A 20,497-nucleotide genomic window follows, 5' to 3' on the forward strand; every position below is an offset into this window, starting at 1 on the left:
ATGGTCTTAATAATTTTCTGATATGGATTTGTTTTCACATCATCTAATTTTCTCCATTAGTCTAAAATATTATTTAATATTCATTGTTAGTATTTGTTTTGTTTTATTTAATTGGTTAGGATTTGATTTATTTCGCTTATATTAGGTGATCCTTGATTATTATTAAAAAAATAAATTAAATTCTACTCCTATCATTCTCTTTTTACTGTTTTTCCTTTTTTTCCTCTTGGAGAAACGTCCAATCCCTCTCTCTAATGAAATTTCTCTGATTTTGACATCACAATTTTTTAAGTCGATGACTTCGTTACTCTCCGGGTAATATTCCCAAAGAGATTGGTCGTCTTAATAAATTGGAAACGATGGAATTGTATGAAAATAAACTTAGCGGATCGATTCCAAAAGAAGCTGGGAACATGACGGCTCTTGTCAACTTATGGATCAACGATAATTCTTTAAGTGGTATGATTCATTATTCCGCTATTGACATAAGTTTAGTAACATCACATTGTATTTAATGGATATATTACGAAGTTTATTACATAGACGCAACTAAATTTGCTACATCCAATACTATCACAAATATTTTTGTTACACATAGGCGTCACAAATCAATATTCTTTCTATCACACACAAATTATGTTATGTAGTAGTATTATTTTTGTTCAAAATAATACGATAAATTTAATAACTAATTACATCCTTAAAATACTTACATTTTCACATGTTATAAAGATAAAAATACTTGTACTTGCCATTAAATTAGCTACACCAAAAAATGACACAAATTTATAAATCTCACAATACTTCAAAAAATTAAGTCATTGCGAGATCATTTTGTTTTAGTGATTTCTTACATGTAAGCTTGGCTACCAAACACAAATCTGATCATCGGGACGTTAACGTGAAAGTTCTTGATATGTTAAAGTGAATTTGCATTAGAACTTATTTTAGTAGACGAAAATCAAAAGGATCATATGTTAGGGTGATAAGTAATAGGAGTATTTTTCATGCACTTTTCTATCTAATACTTATATACTTACTTTTTCTGTAAACATCTTAACTTGTAGGAGTTATACCACAACAGATTGGTAACCTTCATCATTTAAGAATATTATGCATGTTTATGAACAAGTTGTCGGGACCTTTGCCACCAACCATTTCCAACATGTCTTCGTTGGGGACTGTTGACATATCAAGTAATACAATTACTGGGGCTTTGCCTTCGGAAATTGGGAGTATGAAACTGGGAATCTTAATCCTTGACCACAATGCGTTAACCGGTAAGATTGCTAACTATTATGTACAACATAGTTTTAGTTTAAGCATATGCAAATTTTCATAGAACTAACGTCCAAATACGGTCTCTTACATTTATCCTAAAAAACTTTTTGGTCTTATACATTAAGTGTTACCTTTTGGTCTAAAAAATCTGTTTTGGTATGTGCATTATTATAAAATGATTGAAGGTACAATACCATCAGCCATTGGGAACATGTCAGATATGAGGTCCTTATTGCTGTCTTCCAACAATTTAAATGGTGAGCTCCCTTCCTCCATTCCTGATAAAAGTTAATAATGATAAATGTTAAATTTTATGGATATTAGATTTAAAGAAATTTAATTTTATAAAAATTGTTTGAAGGTCCAATACCATCCACCATTGGAAATATTTCAAATTTGCGTGATTTATTGCTCTCTTTCAACAAATTAAATGGTAAGTTCCCATTCTCTGTCTGCAACTTGACATACATTAAATAATCTTGTTTGGCATTTTATAATCTTCACAATACCTAACATATTATGTCATTTTATAGTAACATTTTTTTGTTATAGTGATTCCTACATGCGAACTAGGCAGATTGGAACCTGTCATTACTCCGGATATTAGCATGAATATTCTAGATTGTTAGAACATGGAAATTGTAAAGTTCATACATTAGGGTGAATAGTGTTATTTTTCCCAACACTTTTATATCTAAAAAGTATGCTAACTTTATTTAAACATTCTGATTTATGGGAGTTATTTACTAAAGATTGGTCATGTTGATGATTTAGGAGTATATTGCCATCTCATGCATGTATATTTGTCAATATAAATAAATGTGATATATATCATTCGTTTATCTTTCAATTAAATTATTTGAAGGTCCAATTCCATCCACTGAAATCTTTCATATCTGGAGTATTTAGATCTCTCTTCCAACAAATTAAGTGGTGAGCTCCCATCCTCCATCTGCAAGTTGTCACACCTCAATTATCTACTTCTCTCAAATAATACTTTGGAAGGAAGACTGCCACATTGCTTTGAAAATTTTAGCGGATCTTTGACCATCTTTCATCTAAATGAAAACAAATTTAGTGGCCTCATACCATCTACCTTTTCTAAGAATTGTAGTCTTATGTCCATCAATTTGGGCAATAACAAATTCCACGGACGATTACCTAAATCCTTAATTAATTGCCAAAGTCTAAGGGTTCTCTACATTGGAAATAATAGAATACAAGATGACTTTCCCTTTTGGATGGAACGCCTACGCAAGCTTCTAGTGCTAGTGTTGAGGTCTAACAAGTTTGGTGGTAATATGTCTCTTCCTTCAAGAACTAAGTTTCCATTTCCTAGGTTGCAAGTTTTCGATGTATCTCATAATGAATTTCTAGGCTCTCTACCTCAAAGATATTTCAAGAACTTCAGAGCAAAGATATATCCAACCGTGTTTTATGAAGAATTTCTAGATTATGTGGAGATGATTCTAACCTTGAAGGGCCAGGATCAATTATTGAATAGACTACCTGAGACCTTCACTGCAATTGACCTCTCATCCAATAGATTCTGCGGCACTATTCCACCTTCCATGGGAAATCTTAAAAGTCTCAAATACTTTAACCTATCCCACAATAGCCTTACAGGACATATACCTTCATCTTTTGGAAACATGAGTGAGCTCGAATCATTGGATTTGTCGACAAACAATTTGAATGGAGAAATTCCAAGTGAATTGACAAGGTTGACATTTCTTGCGAAATTAAACCTTTCAACTAACAATCTTGTCGGGCAGATACCACAATCTAATCAGTTCTCCACATTTGAGAATGATTCATATATTGGAAACTTAGGATTTGCGGAATTCCGTTGACAAGAAAATGCAAAGAGGAGAATGGGAAACCCATGCAGCCTGCTGAAGAGAAAGAAGATGATGAATATGAATTCATAGATGGATTTGGTTGGCGAGTGTTGTGATGGGGAAGGAGGTTATTATTGGAGTTGGAATTGGTTACATGATTTGGTGGAATCCTTTTTCGGGGTTGGTTATAAATATAAGACGAAAAACAGACGCAACAGAGCTGCACCAACACGCAGGGGATCTTGATTAAAGACAAAACTAGAACTGTGTGGTTTTCTTGTGTTTAATTTGGAAGTATTGCTTGTGTTTGAGTTGTGTTTTTTACTTTTTCAATTGCTACTTTTGTGGTTGTGTTTGATTTCTATAATAATTTCTGTGAAGTGAAGTACGTATTAAGTTAAAATATATTCTTTTGAAAAAAAAAAATCTGTCATGCAGGAATACTGATCGTTGAATAAAATTTTGGAAAATTTAAAATGAAACTAGTAAAAGATTGCCATTGTTAGATTTCAAAATACATACGCCAAAAATATAAATTTTCCGTTGCATCAAATAAGTTCTGAGTTTCCATAATCAGTTGCAAAAATAATTCCATTATATTTGTATCGTCAATAAATACTAGTATATACATTTCATTTCTTTTTCATTCATGTAGTATGTAGTTCTATATATCTACAATTACTATATATCTTCAATTTTCGATTCAAGTGTCTTGAATTCACACTATTTTACAGCGTTTTAAATTATAATAATGGGCTAAAAAATTGGGCCTTTGTTATATTAAATCAGTTCGACCACATCTCATGGAGACCAATGGGCCAAAGTTACAAGAGGATTAGAGGATCCACATGGATGGGCCGGCAATTCGTACGGATTACGCATACTTAATATTAATTGGTTATATTAATATTGTATTGATATCTATAATATGTTAGTAATATTTAATTAAGAAGATTTTGATTAGGGGTGTTTAAACGGTCTCTCCGAACCGAAATCGAATCGGAACCGACCGGTTACTTGAGAAATCGGAAATGGAAAATCCGGTTCCGGTACCGGTTCCAACTTTTAAAATAAAATCGGTTTTGGTTCTGAACCGGAACCGACCGGTTCCTAACCGAGAACTGGATTATAATTCAATTTTTTTTATATAATTTAATATACTAATAAATCTAATTTAGTTGAATCAATTTTGAAACAATTCCTTTAACATACGATTTTAACCTATTTGTGAATAATTTATTAACTGTTCCGTTATAAACCAAAAAGTCACAACAAGATTAATTAGTATTGGAAATTCCAATGAATATTTATTTAGCCAAAAAAGGGGAAATGGAATCATTTTTTTAAAAAAAATGTTAAAGTTTAGAACTCCTATTTTTGTATTAAAAAATTGCTAACATAAACTAGTCCGGCCTACTACACTTGGCATCACTCTTATCCATATATGAATATTATTGTATTGTTGGTTTGTAATTTTTGTGTATTTATTTGAATTCTTATGAATTATTTGTTATATTTCTAGATGTTGGATTATTATTTTTTTAGTATTAAACTATTTAAAATTATAAAAGAATTCGGATTAAAATTACACATCGGTTCCGGTTTGGAACCGGAATTGACCGATTCTTAACCGGATGGTTCCAAACGGAAGCGGTCGGTTTCGGTTCCAGTTCCAGTTCTAGGATTTATGGAAATTTAAAACCGGTTAACCGGTGTCACACCTCAACCCTCTTTGACGTATACATTGATAATAATCAGATACTCCCTTTAATTCTCCATTTCACAAATATCAAACATATTCTTTAACCAACACATATAATAAAAAATTCATATCATAACGATTTCATGTCTATGTGCATATGCCTATCTGTTCAGTTTATTATTCTGTGACAGTTCAAGCCTGGTATTTGCCCGGAATTCCTCTATGACCCGAAGGCCCCTCTGTAATATTGGATTCATAGGTCCCTCTAAAATTTCAGATCCAGTGCAAGGCTGTCACAGATCCTCTTTAATCACATTATTCATGTACTCTTTAATCACATTATTCATGTACTTTCAATACCATGTGTGAACATATCAATTCTATCAACTGCATATCCATATTAAATTCCGTCAAATAATTTCAATACGATATATAAACATATTCCTTACACAAATTATATATTGATGGCATATTCCATCACCATATAAACCAAATATTCATTGCAGTTTATCACATTAAAAATCAACCACAAAGCACTTGTAAAATTAGAAATGTGATTTATACTCACCAATTGATAATCTAGTTGGATTCCTGACTATGTCCCCAGTTCTATAGCTCTCAGTTTAAAAGATAAAAATATAGGTGAAAATTCTCTCCTAAATCTCAACCTTCACGTATTTAGCTCTAAAAGTTCCTCCCGGCTTTAACAATTTGACTCCCCCTCCCTTATTTTACAACTCTGAATCCTAATACAATCTATTTCCTCCTTTTCTTTTCTTCTTTTATTTTGCTGCCCTCTCCCTCCTCTTTTCTTCTATACAATATATTGCAATTTATAAGATCCTGTATCAGCCGACTTAAAGAAATGATATAAAATAAACATCACCGTTGTTGAAGACGTGGGACTGTGGGAGTACAATAATTTTACACGTATTACATTTGCAAACATTTTCTATTCATATGGGTTTATCTTTTTTTTACTGATAACCATAATGCAATATTCATTTAAATACATATATCTATTTGATTAGTACGTGTAGGTCTCTAAATACATGCATGTATCATATACTCCTAAAATAATAAGTACATACATAAATAAAAATTTTATGTGCACATGCATACGTTAATACACATTCACACAACTTTAAATTAACAATTTATTATTTGATAATAGTTTTCATTATGCATAATATAATTTTTAAGACTCTCTACAAATAAAAATTATATATAGTCATCATAACACTACCATCAATATCCTCACAGTACAAATGACAATATGATATTTATGATATCATATTCCGGGTTAGGAATGTTACGACCGGTCAACCGGTCCGATTAGAACCGGAACCGGAAGAATAAGCAGGACTAATTTTGATACGGAGTATAATTTTTAAATTTATTAATCATACTTAAAAATGCTATATCGATAGTTTATTATAATATTTTCAATTATTAATTTATTACGCACATCTTGCATTAAAAGAATGGACTATTATTGTTATTATTGTATTTCAAATTAAATTTAAAAATTAACTTTAATTATTAGGTACGTGCCTTGGGTGAGGCTGAACAATCATAGCGCACATGAAGGGAAATACTAAATACAATCATAGGTCGAATCCCTTAACGGTTTCCGGTGGCGGTTAGGCTCGCCGGTGAGGGATATTTACGGCGGATTTAAGGGCTCAGAGGATAAGGGGGACAGTTGCTCAATCTCAAAATCACTACAGCTGTAAATAAAGCGCACAATGGAAAAGTGACTTCCCCTTTTAAAATTACTACTACCTATTTAATGACTTGGAACATGGTGTAGAAATTATTTTACAAAAATTATACAAGGATTAATTTTGTACTTTAGTCTTTTTAAATTATCAACTTGTTTGATTAAACATGCTGATTGGAAACATCAACCTGACATTTTAAAACGTTTTATGGTGTACATGTGATACGATATTAATTATGAATTAATACTTATTGGAGAAATTAATAAAAAGAGAGAGATTGGAGATTGGTTTTCTCCGGAAGGGAGAAATTGTAAAGAGAAAATGATAAATATTTTATTTAATTCATTAATTCTTCTTAAAGATAATAAAAAACTTCACACATATTTATAACATGTGTATTACAAATATGTCTCTTAAACTAAGAAAATAAATTAAATCTTAATCCAAACAAATCAAATCCTAACAACTATATGAAAGTAAAACAAAGCATAACAATTAAAAAATAAATCATATAATAAGCTGTCCCCAATCAACATGTCAACAATCAGAGGTGGAAAAACTCACAATAAAGTAATGACTTGCACAAACAAGTCAAATAATTGACTTTATTTTCTCATTATCCATTAATGAGACTTAATTTGCATAGTATTTTTTAGTAACTTTTGCACAAAATTCTACCTTTCACATCCTAGTAGCCAGTTTTTCTTCACTCCTCTTGAAGAGGAACTTGGCTTAGAAAAAATTTATTTTAGCTTTTAATATCTGTATTAACAGTATGGAGAGAGTTTCCACCTACTAATATGGTTTTCTTGTCTTAGCATTGCTACTAATAAAATAATACTCAACATTTACTCATTGTTTATCACTTGTGTGTCTTGGACCATAATTTATATTTTCTATTTTAAATAAACCACTAATTAAAGTATTTAAATATTAATCAACGTTTCTCACTTTATCTCTTAGATTCATGAGATTACTGAATATTTAACACATGCAGTATGTCTTAGATAAACGAGGTTGAGATCTCGATTTATTTTTTAAACATCATAAAAATTCCTCTCCACTCATTATACTAATAAAAAAAATACGAATTTTGATTATTAATTCAAGGGCATGAGGTTGTGGTCCATTTATTTTATGCAAGATGCAGCTTAGTTGATAAAAATCGTCTCTCGTAGCTTTGAATTAGAACTGTTCAATGTGTGTGGGCATATGTGATTACTAAGTCGAGTTGAGGAAATCCGTTCTTGTTACAAACAAATCTTGACTAAATTTCATATTATTTTGGACAATTTGCAGTTCATTGAAGTAAAGTAGAAACTCCAAACCACAGGATTGAAAGTGCAAGCATTGTTCCAAAGGGTACACCCGAAGATAATATTTCACCCCAAATGAGAGTGCTCACTGCAAAGAAAACTGAGAGAAGAATACCGGGAAGGAGGAGCGCTGTTTTCAAGGCACTCCTCTTCCACTCTGTGGTCTTGAACATTCTGCGGAGACGGGCAGAGGAATAGCCACCAAAGAAGCTCATTAGAAGCCATAGCAAAACCATGGCAGTCATGAGCAACCCAAGGTTGGAATGGAAGAGGAAGCCTAGCAACGCAAAGATCATTGTTGCAAGTGTTGTCCCAAGCATCTGAAGTCCAGATCCTGCACAGACACAAACCATTTCCAAATTCAAAGGCGGTCTGAAAACATCTCCATGGAGCAGCTTCCACCCCGTTTCTTCATGAGCTTCGTCTTTGCTTTCCAGTTGATCATGACTTGCAATTGTTAACATGGTGATCCAAACTGAAGTTCCTAAAGAGAAGCCAGCTAAGAGAATTTGTGATGCTACATATCCAATGTAAAAGATAATATCTAGTTGTGCCACGTTGGAGCCGATGCTAGCTGCTCCTACATGGAAGGAAGTGCTGCTTGGTGGAATCGGCTGATTGGTCCAGGTACAGGCTTTATCTCAGCACCTGAAAAAGGATGGACCACACCTTATTTCTCTTAATGAACATTGTCTTGTAGTTCAGATTTTACAGCTTGTTTTGTTAGGGATTTAGGGTTTGACTAATGTCTAGGTTGTTCTCCAGCATAGTATATATAGAGACAAAGTTGTAACAGCCGGATTTGATTTCAATGAAAGCTTAATGCAAAAACTCTTTTCTTCCTCAAGTTGCAATGTCTTCTTTTACATCTTGCTGCAAATTCTGTTTTTTGGCTATTTTTATCATGGTATCAGAGCCTTAGGCCCCCTTTTTCTTATCTTTGCTTCTGTTTCTTCATATCAATGGCAGAATCCCATAGCTCAAGTAAGCATGATAATGAATACTCTGCTTCACCAAACTATAACCTATTTGCAAATCAAACTTTCCCACAAAATACATCAGTCTCTATCAAGCTCACTGAGGATAACTATCTCATATGGAAACAACATGTTTTGTCAGCTGTGAGAGGGTATGGCCTTGAAGGGTTCCTGACAGGAGAGCAGATCCCTCCACCACGAGTCATTACCTCAACAAACTCCACTCAAGAAAGAGTGAATCCAGATTATTCAAACTGGAATATGCAGGACCAGAGGTTAGCTTACTGGATCCAATCTTCACTTTCAGAAAGTATCATGATTTTGGTTGTGGGACTAAGCACCAGCCAGGAGATATGGGAGGCCATAGAAACGAGTTTTGCCCATCAATCAAAGGCCAAAGTGATGCAGTATCGGCTGCAACTTCAATCCATAAGAAAGGAATCACTCTCAATGAGAGCATACTTGAACAAAGTAAAAAGTTGCTGTGATTTGTTGGGAGCAGCAGGCTACAAAGTTTCCGAAGGAGATCAAATCTTGCACATTCTTGCTGGATTGGGAGCTGACTACAACCCAGTTGTAGTCACAATCACTTCAAAGTCAGAAGAACTATCTGTGCGAGAAGTTTCTACACTTTTGACGAGCTTTGAGACAAGGCTAGATTCAGCTGTGAAGACTAGCTCAATCAACACAGAAGGCTCCATCCCAACTGCTAATCTTGCACAAGCTGGAAATCAGAGGACCAACTCAAACAACAACTATAGAGGAGATGGAGGCAGATCCTTCAACTTCAGGGGAAGAGGTGGCAGATCAGGTGGTAGAGGAGGAAGATCTGGTGGCAAAATCATCTGCCAACTATGCCAAAAGCCAGGCCATGGTGCTGATAAATGTTGGCATCGTTTTGAGCAAAACTTTGTGCCAACTCCTCCTCAAATGAGAAATCCAAGTTTGCAAGGCCAAGGAGGGTTCAATCAGATGAATCCTACTGCTAATGTTGTCCAAGCCAGGAACCAGAATGTTGTTCAACACACTGCTCCACCTCAATATGCTCCACCTCAGTATGCTCCATCAGAATATAATGTTGATGCCTCCTCATCCACATCTTGGTACCCGGATTCTGGGGCAACTAATCATATCTCTAATGATTTTGGAAATCTCAACTCAGCCTCTGAGTACAATGGAGGTAAACTTCTTCATCTTGGTGATGGTAAAGGCATTAAGATTAAACATGTTGGTAATTCTATTTTCAAGCCAAACTCTAACCCTTTATCCAAATCTCTTTTTATTAATAATCTGCTTCATGTTCCCCAAATATCTAGAAATCTTCTTAGTGTCTCCCAATTTGCTAAAGACAATGGAGTATTTTTTGAATTTCATCCTACCTTTTGTTTTGTGAGGGAGCAGGGCACCAAGGAAATCATTCTCAAGGGCACCCTTGACCATGGACTTTACCATTTCTTCCTGCACAAACCTACTTCCACCGCCAAGACATCAAGACCAGATGATCCTTTTTCCTTCCATAAGAGCAAGTGCAGTGTCCCTGCTACCAGCTCAAAGTCTTTAGATGTTCCTGTTTGTTCAGCTTCTACTTTACCTTCCTCTAATTCAGTAGTAGTTAGCCTAGATTTGTGGCACAAGCGCCTAGGTCATTGTGCATTTGACACAATCAAGAAGGCTTTACTTCACTGTAACATTTCCTATGATTCAATAAAATCAAATTTTCTCTGCATATCTTGTTGTGTTGCTAAGGCTCACAGATTACCTTATGAAGCTTCTATTACAGTTTACCATAATCCATTAGAACTAGTGCATAGTGATTTATGGGGTCCATCACCTGTACTTTCAAGAAATGGTTTCAAGTACTATGTTACCTTCATTGATCACTATAACCGTTTTACTTGGCTTTTTCTCCTAAAATCCAAAAGTGATGTCTACTCTGCCTTCAAGCAATTCAAATCTCTTGCTGAAAATCAACTCAATGTTAAAATCAAAACCTTGCGAAGTGATTGGAGAGGTGAGTTTCAAGGTCTCTCCACTTTCTTGCAAGAATTTGGTATTGCACACAGAGTCTCGTGTCCCCATACCCCTCAACAAAATGGATTGGCCGAGAGGAAGCATAGACACATTATAGAAACGGCTTTAGATATGCTTTCTCAATCTGGTTTAGACTACAAATTTTGGGATGATGCTGTAGTCACTGCATCCTACATCATCAATAGAATTCCTACCCCACTTCTGTAGAATATCTCTCCTTTTGAAAAGCTGTTGAAAACCAAACCAAATTATCTAGAGTTCAAGCCTTTTGGCTGCCTATGTTACCCACTTTTGAGGCCTTATAATAAACATAAGTTTGAACCTAGATCCTTTCCATCCACCTTTCTTGGATACAGTAACACTCATAAAGGATACAAAGCCTTGCTGCCATTTGGAAAACTCATCATAACTCGAGATATTGTTTTTGATGAACTATCATTTCCACATCTTCCTAAGTCAGTGAATACTACTGCTCAAGCTACTTCATCTCCTGCATTCTCCCCTCCTCTTTCCCCAGTCCCACCTCAAGTTTTCCCGTCACATCCCTCTCAGCCTGCTTCTCCATGCTCACGACATACTCATGTCAATTCTCCAACTTCGCAGTCACCTCCACCAGCTGAATTTATTGATGGTGCATCTCCTCATAATTCTCCTCCAGCTCCAGCTGATGGTAACTCATCTTCTCCTCATAATTATCCTCCAGCATTATCTGCATCATCTGGTCATCATCACTCACAGAACTCCTCTTCTTCCACTCAACCAATCAATACTCCTTACTCATTCCTCTTCTCATTTACCAACTGTTGATGTTTCTGCCAAAACATCTCACCAAATGATCACTCGGAGTAAAGCTGGAATTTTTAAGCCTAAAGTGTTCACTGTGTCTCTTGATTGTATACCTAGATCTGCTCTTGAGGCCTTGCTGATTCCTATTTGGAAAGCAGCCATGTTAGAGGAATTTTTGGCTCTGTTGAGAAACAATACTTGGATTCTAACCAAACTACCTCAAGGCAAGAATTTAATTGGTAACACTTGGGTTTTTAGATTGAAGAAACATGCTGATGGCAGTATTGCTAGACATAAAGCAAGATTAGTGGCAGAAGGCTTCTCACAGGAACCTGGTTTTGACTTTGGTGAAACGTTTAGTCCTGTGGTCAAGCCTACTACTATCAGGTTAATTCTTTCTATTGCTATCTCTCTTGGCTGGAGTATTTCACATCTTGATGTGAATAATGCTTTGCTACATGGTGATTTGGAAGAGGACATTTACATGAGACAATCTATAGGTTTTGAGTAAGGTGACCCCTCTCTTGTCTTCAAACTCAACAAGGCATTGTATGGCTTAAAACAGGCTTCCAGATCTTGGTTCCTAACTATTCAGTCTGTACTTTTATCTCTTGGTTTCTCCCAATCCAAAGCAGATACTTCCCTATTTTTCAGGATTTCTGGCAAGGAGATGGTCTATCTGCTTATCTATGTTGATGACATGCTCATCACTAGTTTTTCCCATATTGTTGTCAAAGATGTCATTTCAAAGCTCAGCCATCATTTCTCTTTAAAGGATCTAGGGGAAGTGAGGCATTTCCTTGGAGTTGAAGTCACACACACAGCACAAGGCATCCATCTTTGCCAAGCAGCCTACATAAAAGAGCTCATGAACAAGGTACAAATGCAAGACTGCAAGCCCTATTTATGGAGATCCTTTTATAGATAACAAGCTTTACAGAAGCACTGTTGAAGCACTTCAATATCCTACAATTACCAGACCAGAAATCAGTTTTTGTGTTAATAAGGTGAGTCAGTTTATGGCTGCACCTCTTGATTCACATTGGAAAGCAGTAAAAAGGATTTTGAGATATTTTAGCAGGTTATGTGGATTATGGCCTACACATACAAAAGTCAGATTTCACTCTAACTGCGTTTTCAGACTCCGACTGGGCAGTCAGTTACCGGCTACTGTGTATACTTTGGGAAGAATTTAATATCTTAGTCTTCTAAAAAGCAAGCCATTGTTTCGAGATCAAGCACATAGGCTGAATATAGGAGTCTTGCTCAAGCTGTTTGTGAAGTTGGTTGGGTAACATCTTTGCTTAATGAGTTGAATGTAGATTATGGAAAGACTCCAGTTGTTTGGGTTGATAACATGAGCACGATTGCCTTAGCAAGCAATCTTGTGCTGCACGCACGGACCAAACATATAGAGATTGATGCACACTTCATAAGAGACAAGGTGAAAGAAAAGAAAATTGAGTTGAGATATGTCCCTTCTACTGATCAGATTGCAGACCTCTTGACCAAGCCCTTAGGCTACCAATTCTTCTCCCGACTTCGAAACAAGCTTGGCATTTGTTCTATGTCTGGGATCTAATTGAGGGGAAGTGTTAACATGGTGATCCAAACTGAAGTTCCTAAAGAGAAGCCAGCTAAGAGAATTTGTGATGCTACATATCCAATGTCAAAGATAATATCTAGTTGTGTAACTCGACTTATTTTAACACAAGTGATACCCGCAAGTGTACGGGCTAGTGTAGCAATTAGCAAGCAAGAGTATCGTATCCCATAGAGACAAATTCGTATCAACTTAACTACTACGAACAAATGTTGACTACTATCTAGAGAATCATGAAAGGTTTGGTTGTTTTTCAACACTAATAAAAGCATATGATAAGTAAATAAACAAGTAAAAGCAAGTAAACACAGAGTGAAAAGATAATTTGGAGAAAATTGTGGAACTCAAGTATCCGATGCACAATTCCAAGCTCTTATCCAATCAAATTGTCTTACCTTTTGGTGTCCCTAGAGTTATTAAGTCGACCACAATTATAGATTAAACCCCCTCCCGAGGTGAGAAACCTGTAGATTAGGTGCTAAGATTGAAGTCCCCTTCTAATCCTAAAACCCCTAACTCCCAAAAGCTTGATTAGGTCAAAGACCTCACTCAAAACCTCAACTCTCCCGAGTTTTATTGCATTAAGGTGTGAATTATTCTTATTTCCAGATTAATTATTTCATCTCCCGATTAATTTAATTAATCCTACACAATCAAGTGGTGATCAAGCAATTGAAAGGAATAAACAAAAGAATAATCAAATAACTACAAGAGCAAGGCAAGAACAAAATTAATTAGATAAAAACTATGAAACTAGTGCATCATCACCAAGAATTCTAAAAAAAAAGGTTTTAGCTACTCATGTTCTTCATAAAAACCATGTTCAAAACAAAAGATTCTATGAAATACATGGAGAAAAGATTAAGATACTCATGTGAGAATGAATCTATGGAATGGCAACTTCAATCTTCCGATTGGAAGTCTTCAATCTTCAATTCCCTCTCTCAAAGTGTTCTTTGGGGGTGTGTATGAGTGATGGAGGCAGTGGGTGTTGAATGATATGAACCCTAGGCGTTTTTCCTTTAATCTCCCATAAAAAATCGCGATTTTGGCAAGAGAATACGCCAAAATAGCGTACCCGGCCGGGTGGAATTATAAAGAGCAAAATTCACCCGGCCGGGTGGTCATTTTCGACCACTTTCTGACCCTTTTCGCGCAGAATCGCTGTACCCAGCCGGGTGAATTTATAGTGTAATAATTCACCCGGCTGCGTGAAAGTTTCTGGACAGTGCAGTGTTCTTGTAACGGCCATGACTTCTTCTACCGAACTCCGATTGAGGTGTGCGAGATACCCACGCGAAGCTCTTTCGAAGACGAAGAGATTGATATGCATTAGGGGCTGATTGGACTTACCAACATAATAGAGAAGTAGATATAAACATGTCCAATTATAGACAAAATATGATCAAATTCATACATAACCACCCTCTAAAACCATGTAAAATCCAAGTATGTCATTGTGCCACGTTGGAGCCGATGCTAGCTGCTCCTACATGGAAGGAAGTGCTGCTTGGTGGAATCGGCTGATTGGTCCAGGTACAGGCTTTATCTCAGCACATGAAAAAGGATGGACCACACCTTATTTCTCTTAATGAACATTGTCTTGTAGTTCAGATTTTACAGCTTGTTTTGTTAGGGATTTAGGGTTTGACTAATGTCTAGGTTGTTCTCCAGCATAGTATATATAGAGACAAAGTTGTAACATCCGGATTTGATTTCAATGAAAGCTTAATGCAAAAACTCTTTTCTTCCTCAAGTTGCAATGTCTTCTTTTACATCTTGCTGCAAATTCTGTTTTTTGGCCATTTTTATCAGCAATGCCCTTGCGCAGAGTCCGTATCATGATCGTTGCCACTGTGCCACCAAGGAAGAGCATGATCAACAATGAGTTGGCAATTGGGAACCAGTGGATTTGTCCATCATTGATCCAGAGGTAGACATCCCACCTTGATGCCCACTCACTCTCACTCTTCTGCACCAGAGATTTGTTGTAGGATGATCCATATGGAAGAAACGAAACTATTCCAAAAACGCGAGATAAGAAAGGGAGATACCTTGTTGACAACATCATATGAAAATACGATATCTGCGCCTGCGTAAACTTCCTGAAGAAAAACACCACCCTCTTCAAACATGTATCTGGTGCTGTTGTTGCATGTCGACACGTTCAATCTATTAGTATAATCCCACTGGACCTCGTGCTTAATGCTGAAGGAAAAAAAGCAATGAATCAAATCCTGAAGGAATGAAATAATAACAGTCTTTGAACAAGTCCAACACAATTAAAGAGGTAACCTGTTAGGAGTAACTTCAAACCCCACAATTCTAGCAGAATTAGCTTCTTCATCTCTATGGTACATCACTTTGAAGCTTAAGTGATTAGTGATATAATATGAATACACTTCACCAGTCTGCAAAAGAAGGTACACTCAATACACACATTTGACTCTTCAAGAAAAGCAACAAAGATACTAACCCCTTCGTAGAATGCCTTGAATCCAACTTCAAAACCCTGCTGGTAGATAGTTGATGGACTTCCATCTAGATTTTGCTTACGTACAACAACAGGAAGATCGCCTAGAATCCTGCATAAACATTTGTTCGCAGTGGTTTTAATTCACACCAAATATTTATAACACATAACAAAAAAGGCAACATAGATTGGTTCCTACATATATGCTCGGTACTCGTCATCAATTTTTTCCTTAAAATCCTTCGCATCTTGAGCACTTAGGACAATTCTGCTAGTCACTGTGCAGGATTGCTCCTCTCTCATGTGGAACTTATAACATCCCAAGCTCCATTCAGAAAATATTGACAACAATGCAATAAAAAGAGAAAATAAGGAAAGGAAGTAGTGATAGATAGTAACTGTATAAACAGAAGTGCGGTCACCACGAAGAACTTGTCCAAAGTTTTGAGCAGCATCTCTGATTGTCGGCGGCCTGCAGTATTTCAAGTAGTAATAGTCATATGGAAGTAGTATCTTTGCAGATAACAGCTTGTTCATTTCAGTTGAAGTTCATCGCCCTGTTAAGAATGCACAAACTTTACAATGGGAACAAATTGCATAAGCAAAAACCACTAGAAGAAAAAATTAATGACAAATCAGCCATTTTTTCAAATATTAGCTGATCAAACATGTATGAGATCATTGCATTCAAAATATCATTGCCCTTTCTTTCTTAGTTTCCTTTACTTATGGTTGGTATAAATAGCAAAATGAAGATCTGAAACCTTCAAGGAAAACTCTTTGCATTGTATTTAAGTATTATGGATTTTTGTTTATACTATTACTAAACTACCAACTAAAAACACAATTGAGCTAACATAACAGATTTTTCAAAATTGTAGGTGAAACCATACATACAAAAGTAAAATCTGCTGCCCATACCAATTCCAACAATCAATCAATAAACTGATGCAAATCAATCGAATCGAGCGTCACAGCATAAACGAATCGATATCGAGAAAAGAAAGACCAAAGAAGCTAGCTAGCCTCAGAGAGAGAAATTAAGAGGCAATACTCTTTGAAAATAGCGAGACGCAACGCCGGAGGGGTAGAAGGAGGTAGCAGTTGTGATGAGCAGAAGACAGAAGAAGATGAATGACGTAATCCGAGGCATTAGTCCAGCTTGTGAATGAGAAAGAGATTGAATTTCCGTCTTCTTCTCGGTTTTGTGGTGAATTCCATGGCAGCAGGAGCTATAATTCTCTCAGTAAGTCAACTTTGAGTCGTTACTTTTAATGACTAATTTGCCCCCAATTTTTTTAAACTTTCTTAAATACTCCATTCGTTCCATAGTAGAATAGTCATTTTACCTTTTGGTACTTTCCATAGTAGTGGAGTCTGTTTTCTTTTTTAATAAAAGTCAACACATTACTTTTCGCTTACTTAACTCTCTCTTACTCTAGTCCTCTTCATCTTTTTTTCATTTTCTATTTTATTCTTCTTATATCTAACCCACTTAACACAATTCTCTTAAATCTATTGCCGAAAAAAAACGTCTCCGACTGCTATAAAACAGAGGGAGTATATTTTATTTTATAGCTAAAACTTCGGATTTACATACAACACAAGACAATTTAACGGCGAATACATGAAAAGGCAAATAATTTTAAAATCAGTCAAGGTTTGGTTTGGTAGTGAATGCTGACAAAATAAGCCAAATTATAACAAGGCTGGGGCAAAATTTGTGTAAAAAGTTATGCATACACTTGAAGAGAAGGTTAAGCGATGCTAATAGGAGTTGTTAGTCTCCAAGTGAGAGATTGTTAATTATGGAGCCTAAAATATCTCCTACCATATTTAGGATTTGTTTCTTTGAAGTATATTTCCTTGTGATAGATTTATTCCTTGGAAGATATTTTGTTATGGAATATGTTTCCTAGTTTGACTAGAATTAGGGCTCTTTATTGTACTTATAAATAGAGGCGTTCCCTTATTATAAAATCATCCTTAAATTATTTAGTGAAATATATGGCTTGGCATCGCCCCCAGACGTAGATACACATCGTATCGAACTGAGTAAACAATTCCTTGTGTTCATTTTCTTTCATATTTGTGATTGCCTGTGTTTATTTCTCAACAAACCTTTAAAAGCCAAACTCGAAAAGATGGAACCGGAGGAGTGGGAGCTGCTGGACAGAAAAGCGATGAGCGCGATTAGGCTATCGTTGTCCAAGGAGGTGGCTTATCACTCGACTGCACCAAAGTCGACGAAGGAGATGATGAAGATATTGGAGGATATGTATCAGAAGCCATCAACGGCAAACAAGATACATCTGATTAGACGATTGTTTAATTTTAGAATGCAAGAGGGAAAGCAGGTGCAACAACATCTCAACGAGTTCAACATGATAACTTTGCAACTAAACTCGGTTGATATAAAATTCGCTGATGAAATTCGTGCCCTAATTTTGCTATCGTCCCTACCTGAGAGTTGGGCTGGCACAGTGACAGCAGTTACTGCTGCAGAGACAAACCTGACAGTTGACAGAGTAAGATATCCGATGATTGGTGAGGAAGTTCGCCAGAAAGAATTAGGATCTTCTACTTCTGGTCAGTATTGAGTATAGAACAGAGAGGCAGATCGAAGGGAAGGCAAAATCGTGGAAGATCAAAATCTAGAGGAAGGAGCCAATCCAAGAATGATTTGGATCAAGTTAAATGCTGGAATTGTGATGAGTTTGGGAACTTTAGAAATCAGTGTGAAGCACCGGAGAAGTATAAGAATAAGGATCAGAAGGACAAGAAGACAACAAACGCTACCATGTCAGATGATGATGGCGAGGCGTTGGTCCTAGTGTTAGTAGTCCGATGGAATCGTGGGTATTGGATTCTGGAGCGTCGTTCCATTCATGCAGCAATGTGGAGGTAATGGAAAACTACGTTTTCGGCGATTTAGGGAAAGTATATCTAGCTGATGACGAGCCCTTAGATATCGTAGGAAAGGGAAACGTGAAGGTAGTGACATCCAATGGATCCGTAATAAAACTGAATGGAGTCAGAAACATTCCTGGATTACAGAGAAACTTGATTTCGATTCGGCAGCTTGATGCAAAAGGGTACACGGTAACATTTGGCTGCAGTAATTGGAAGATTGCCTAGGGAGCTATGATAGTAGCTCGAGGTAAGAAGGAGGACACGTTGTATACCACAACTAACTCCAAAGATTGCATTGATCTTGCAAGTGAAGCAAATAATGCAGATTTGTGACATTGTCGTCTTGGCCACATGAGCGAGAAAGGGATGAAGATAATGTGCTCAAAAGGTTTAGTGTCGGGCCTGAAAACAGTTGAACTTGGCCTATGCGAGGATTGCGTGTTTGGAAAACAGAAAAAGGTGAGTTTCTCAAGAGGAGGCAGAAAATTGAAGACGCAGAAGTTGGAGTTGGTCCATAGCGATCTATGGGGACCAGCACCAGTGAAGTCCCTAGGAGGCTCTGAATATTATATGATATTCATCGACGACTCCACTCGAAAGGTATGGGTTTATTTTTGAAGAGTAAATCCGATGCGTTCGATGCTTTCAGGAAGTGGAAAGCCCTTGTTGAAACTGAAACCGGGCTTAAGGTGAAGTGTCTAAGATCAGATAATGGAGGAGAATATGAACTTGCATAGTTCAAGGAGTTTTGCACAGAGAATGGAATTCGCATGGAGAAGACTGTGCAAGGAACTCCACAGCAGAATGGAATCGCGGAGCGCATGAACAGAACGTTGAATGAGCGAGCAAGATGCATGAGGTTGAAAAGTGGATTGCCAAAGAATTTTTGGGCAGATGCAGTCAACACAGATGCGTTCCTAATCAACAAAGGTCCATCAGTTCCGTTGGAGTTTCGGATACCCGAGGAGGTTTGGACAGGAAAAGAGGTGAATCTATCTTACCTACGTATCTTTGGTTGTGTTGCTTATGCTCATGTTAGTTATGTTGAGAGAAGTAAGTTGGATGCCAAATCTATTAAGTGTACGTTCATCGGTTATGGAGGCGATGAGTTCGGTTATAGACTCTGGGATGAGCAGAACCGTAAGGTTATTCGCAGTAGAAATGTCGTTATCAATGAACATGTATTATACAAGGATATATTGGAGGTGTCGAGTTCCAGCAGTTCTAAGCCCCAAGTAGTCGAGCTAGACATCTCAAACTCGAGTGGGAGCAAGGAGAGTCAGAATGCTAAAGATGTGCTTGAAGAAGAACCAAGCACTCCACCACCAATTATTCCGCTGCCTAAACAAACTAGAGAGTGACGTGCACCTGATAGATACTCGCCCTCTAATTTCTATTTGTTACTTACTGATGGTGGTGAACCTGAGTGTTATGCAGAGGCAGGAGAAGGCCATGATAAACGAAGGTGGAGAATTGCCATGGATGACGAGTTTGCCTCTCTTCTCCTGAGTGGCAAATGGGAGCTTGTGGAACTTCCAAAAGGGAAAAAGGCATTGCATTGCAAGTGGGTCTATCGAATCAACGGTAAAGCTGATGGTAGCAAGCGCTACAAGGCTAGGCTGGTTGTCAAGGGATTTGAGCCACGATACGGTATTGATTATACAGATGTCTTCACTCATGTTGTAAAATTGACTACTATTTGTTTAGTATTGAGTATGGTAGTTGCAGAAAATCTATTGTTACATCAGATAGATGTAAAGACGACATTCCTTCATGGTGATTTGGAGGATGAGTTGTACATGACACAGCCTGAGGGATTCGTAGTAAAAGGAAAGGAAAATCTTGTATGC

At 36.6% G+C, this 20,497-nt stretch overlaps 3 protein-coding genes across 5 annotated transcripts; 1 reads left to right on the plus strand and 2 right to left on the minus strand.

Moving 5' to 3' along the window:
• The first annotated feature begins 291 nt into the window (after window positions 1-291).
• Window positions 292-3,185, plus strand: LOC125214247 (receptor-like protein 11). Of its 3 annotated transcripts, none has more exons than XM_048115202.1 (5): window positions 292-459; window positions 1,068-1,280; window positions 1,467-1,538; window positions 1,643-1,714; window positions 2,147-3,185. In XM_048115202.1, the coding sequence occupies exons 1-5, from the start codon at window positions 360-362 to the stop codon at window positions 2,188-2,190; spliced, it is 501 nt and encodes a 166-aa protein (XP_047971159.1). In that variant the 5' UTR covers window positions 292-359; the 3' UTR covers window positions 2,191-3,185. The 3 variants fall into 3 exon arrangements, with proteins under 3 accessions (XP_047971159.1, XP_047971143.1, XP_047971151.1); XM_048115186.1 differs by having other exon boundaries at window positions 2,191-3,185; XM_048115194.1 differs by lacking the exon at window positions 2,147-3,185 and adding an exon at window positions 1,834-2,009.
• Window positions 3,186-7,848: 4,663 nt separating this feature from the next.
• Window positions 7,849-8,328, minus strand: LOC125191103 (transmembrane 9 superfamily member 7-like). Its single transcript, XM_048088567.1, has one exon. It carries the CDS (start codon window positions 8,326-8,328, stop codon window positions 7,849-7,851), a length of 480 nt encoding a protein of 159 aa, XP_047944524.1.
• A 6,650-nt stretch (window positions 8,329-14,978) lies between these two features.
• On the minus strand, window positions 14,979-16,271 carry LOC125191120 (transmembrane 9 superfamily member 7-like). Its single transcript, XM_048088590.1, has 5 exons — window positions 15,949-16,271; window positions 15,738-15,846; window positions 15,557-15,672; window positions 15,316-15,469; window positions 14,979-15,233 (listed from the first exon to the last, which is right to left on the minus strand). Exons 1-5 carry the CDS (start codon window positions 16,269-16,271, stop codon window positions 14,979-14,981), a joined length of 957 nt encoding a protein of 318 aa, XP_047944547.1.
• Window positions 16,272-20,497: the final 4,226 nt, after the last annotated feature.

Source organism: Salvia hispanica, chromosome 1, assembly GCF_023119035.1.
Source record: "Salvia hispanica cultivar TCC Black 2014 chromosome 1, UniMelb_Shisp_WGS_1.0, whole genome shotgun sequence".
NCBI classification, from domain to species: Eukaryota; Viridiplantae; Streptophyta; class Magnoliopsida; order Lamiales; family Lamiaceae; genus Salvia; species Salvia hispanica.

What these genes read in the sequence shown, in the direction of transcription:
- LOC125191120 (XM_048088590.1), bottom strand. Translation starts at nt 16,271, where the DNA reads ATGAACAAGCTGTTATCTGCAAAGATACTACTTCCATATGACTATTAC. An exon ending in TCAAGGCATTCTACGAAGGG is followed by an intron (nt 15,673 to 15,737) that starts GTTAGTATCTTT and finishes CTTCTTTTGCAG; the next exon opens with ACTGGTGAAGTGTATTCATA. An exon ending in CATATGATGTTGTCAACAAG is followed by an intron (nt 15,234 to 15,315) that starts GTATCTCCCTTT and finishes TCTCTGGTGCAG; the next exon opens with AAGAGTGAGAGTGAGTGGGC.
- LOC125214247 (XM_048115186.1), top strand. Translation starts at nt 360, where the DNA reads ATGGAATTGTATGAAAATAAACTTAGCGGATCGATTCCAAAAGAAGCT. An exon ending in GTCTTCCAACAATTTAAATG is followed by an intron (nt 1,539 to 1,642) that starts GTGAGCTCCCTT and finishes AATTGTTTGAAG; the next exon opens with GTCCAATACCATCCACCATT. An exon ending in CTCTTTCAACAAATTAAATG is followed by an intron (nt 1,715 to 2,190) that starts GTAAGTTCCCAT and finishes TGGAGTATTTAG; the next exon opens with ATCTCTCTTCCAACAAATTA.
- LOC125191103 (XM_048088567.1), bottom strand. Translation starts at nt 8,328, where the DNA reads ATGTTAACAATTGCAAGTCATGATCAACTGGAAAGCAAAGACGAAGCT.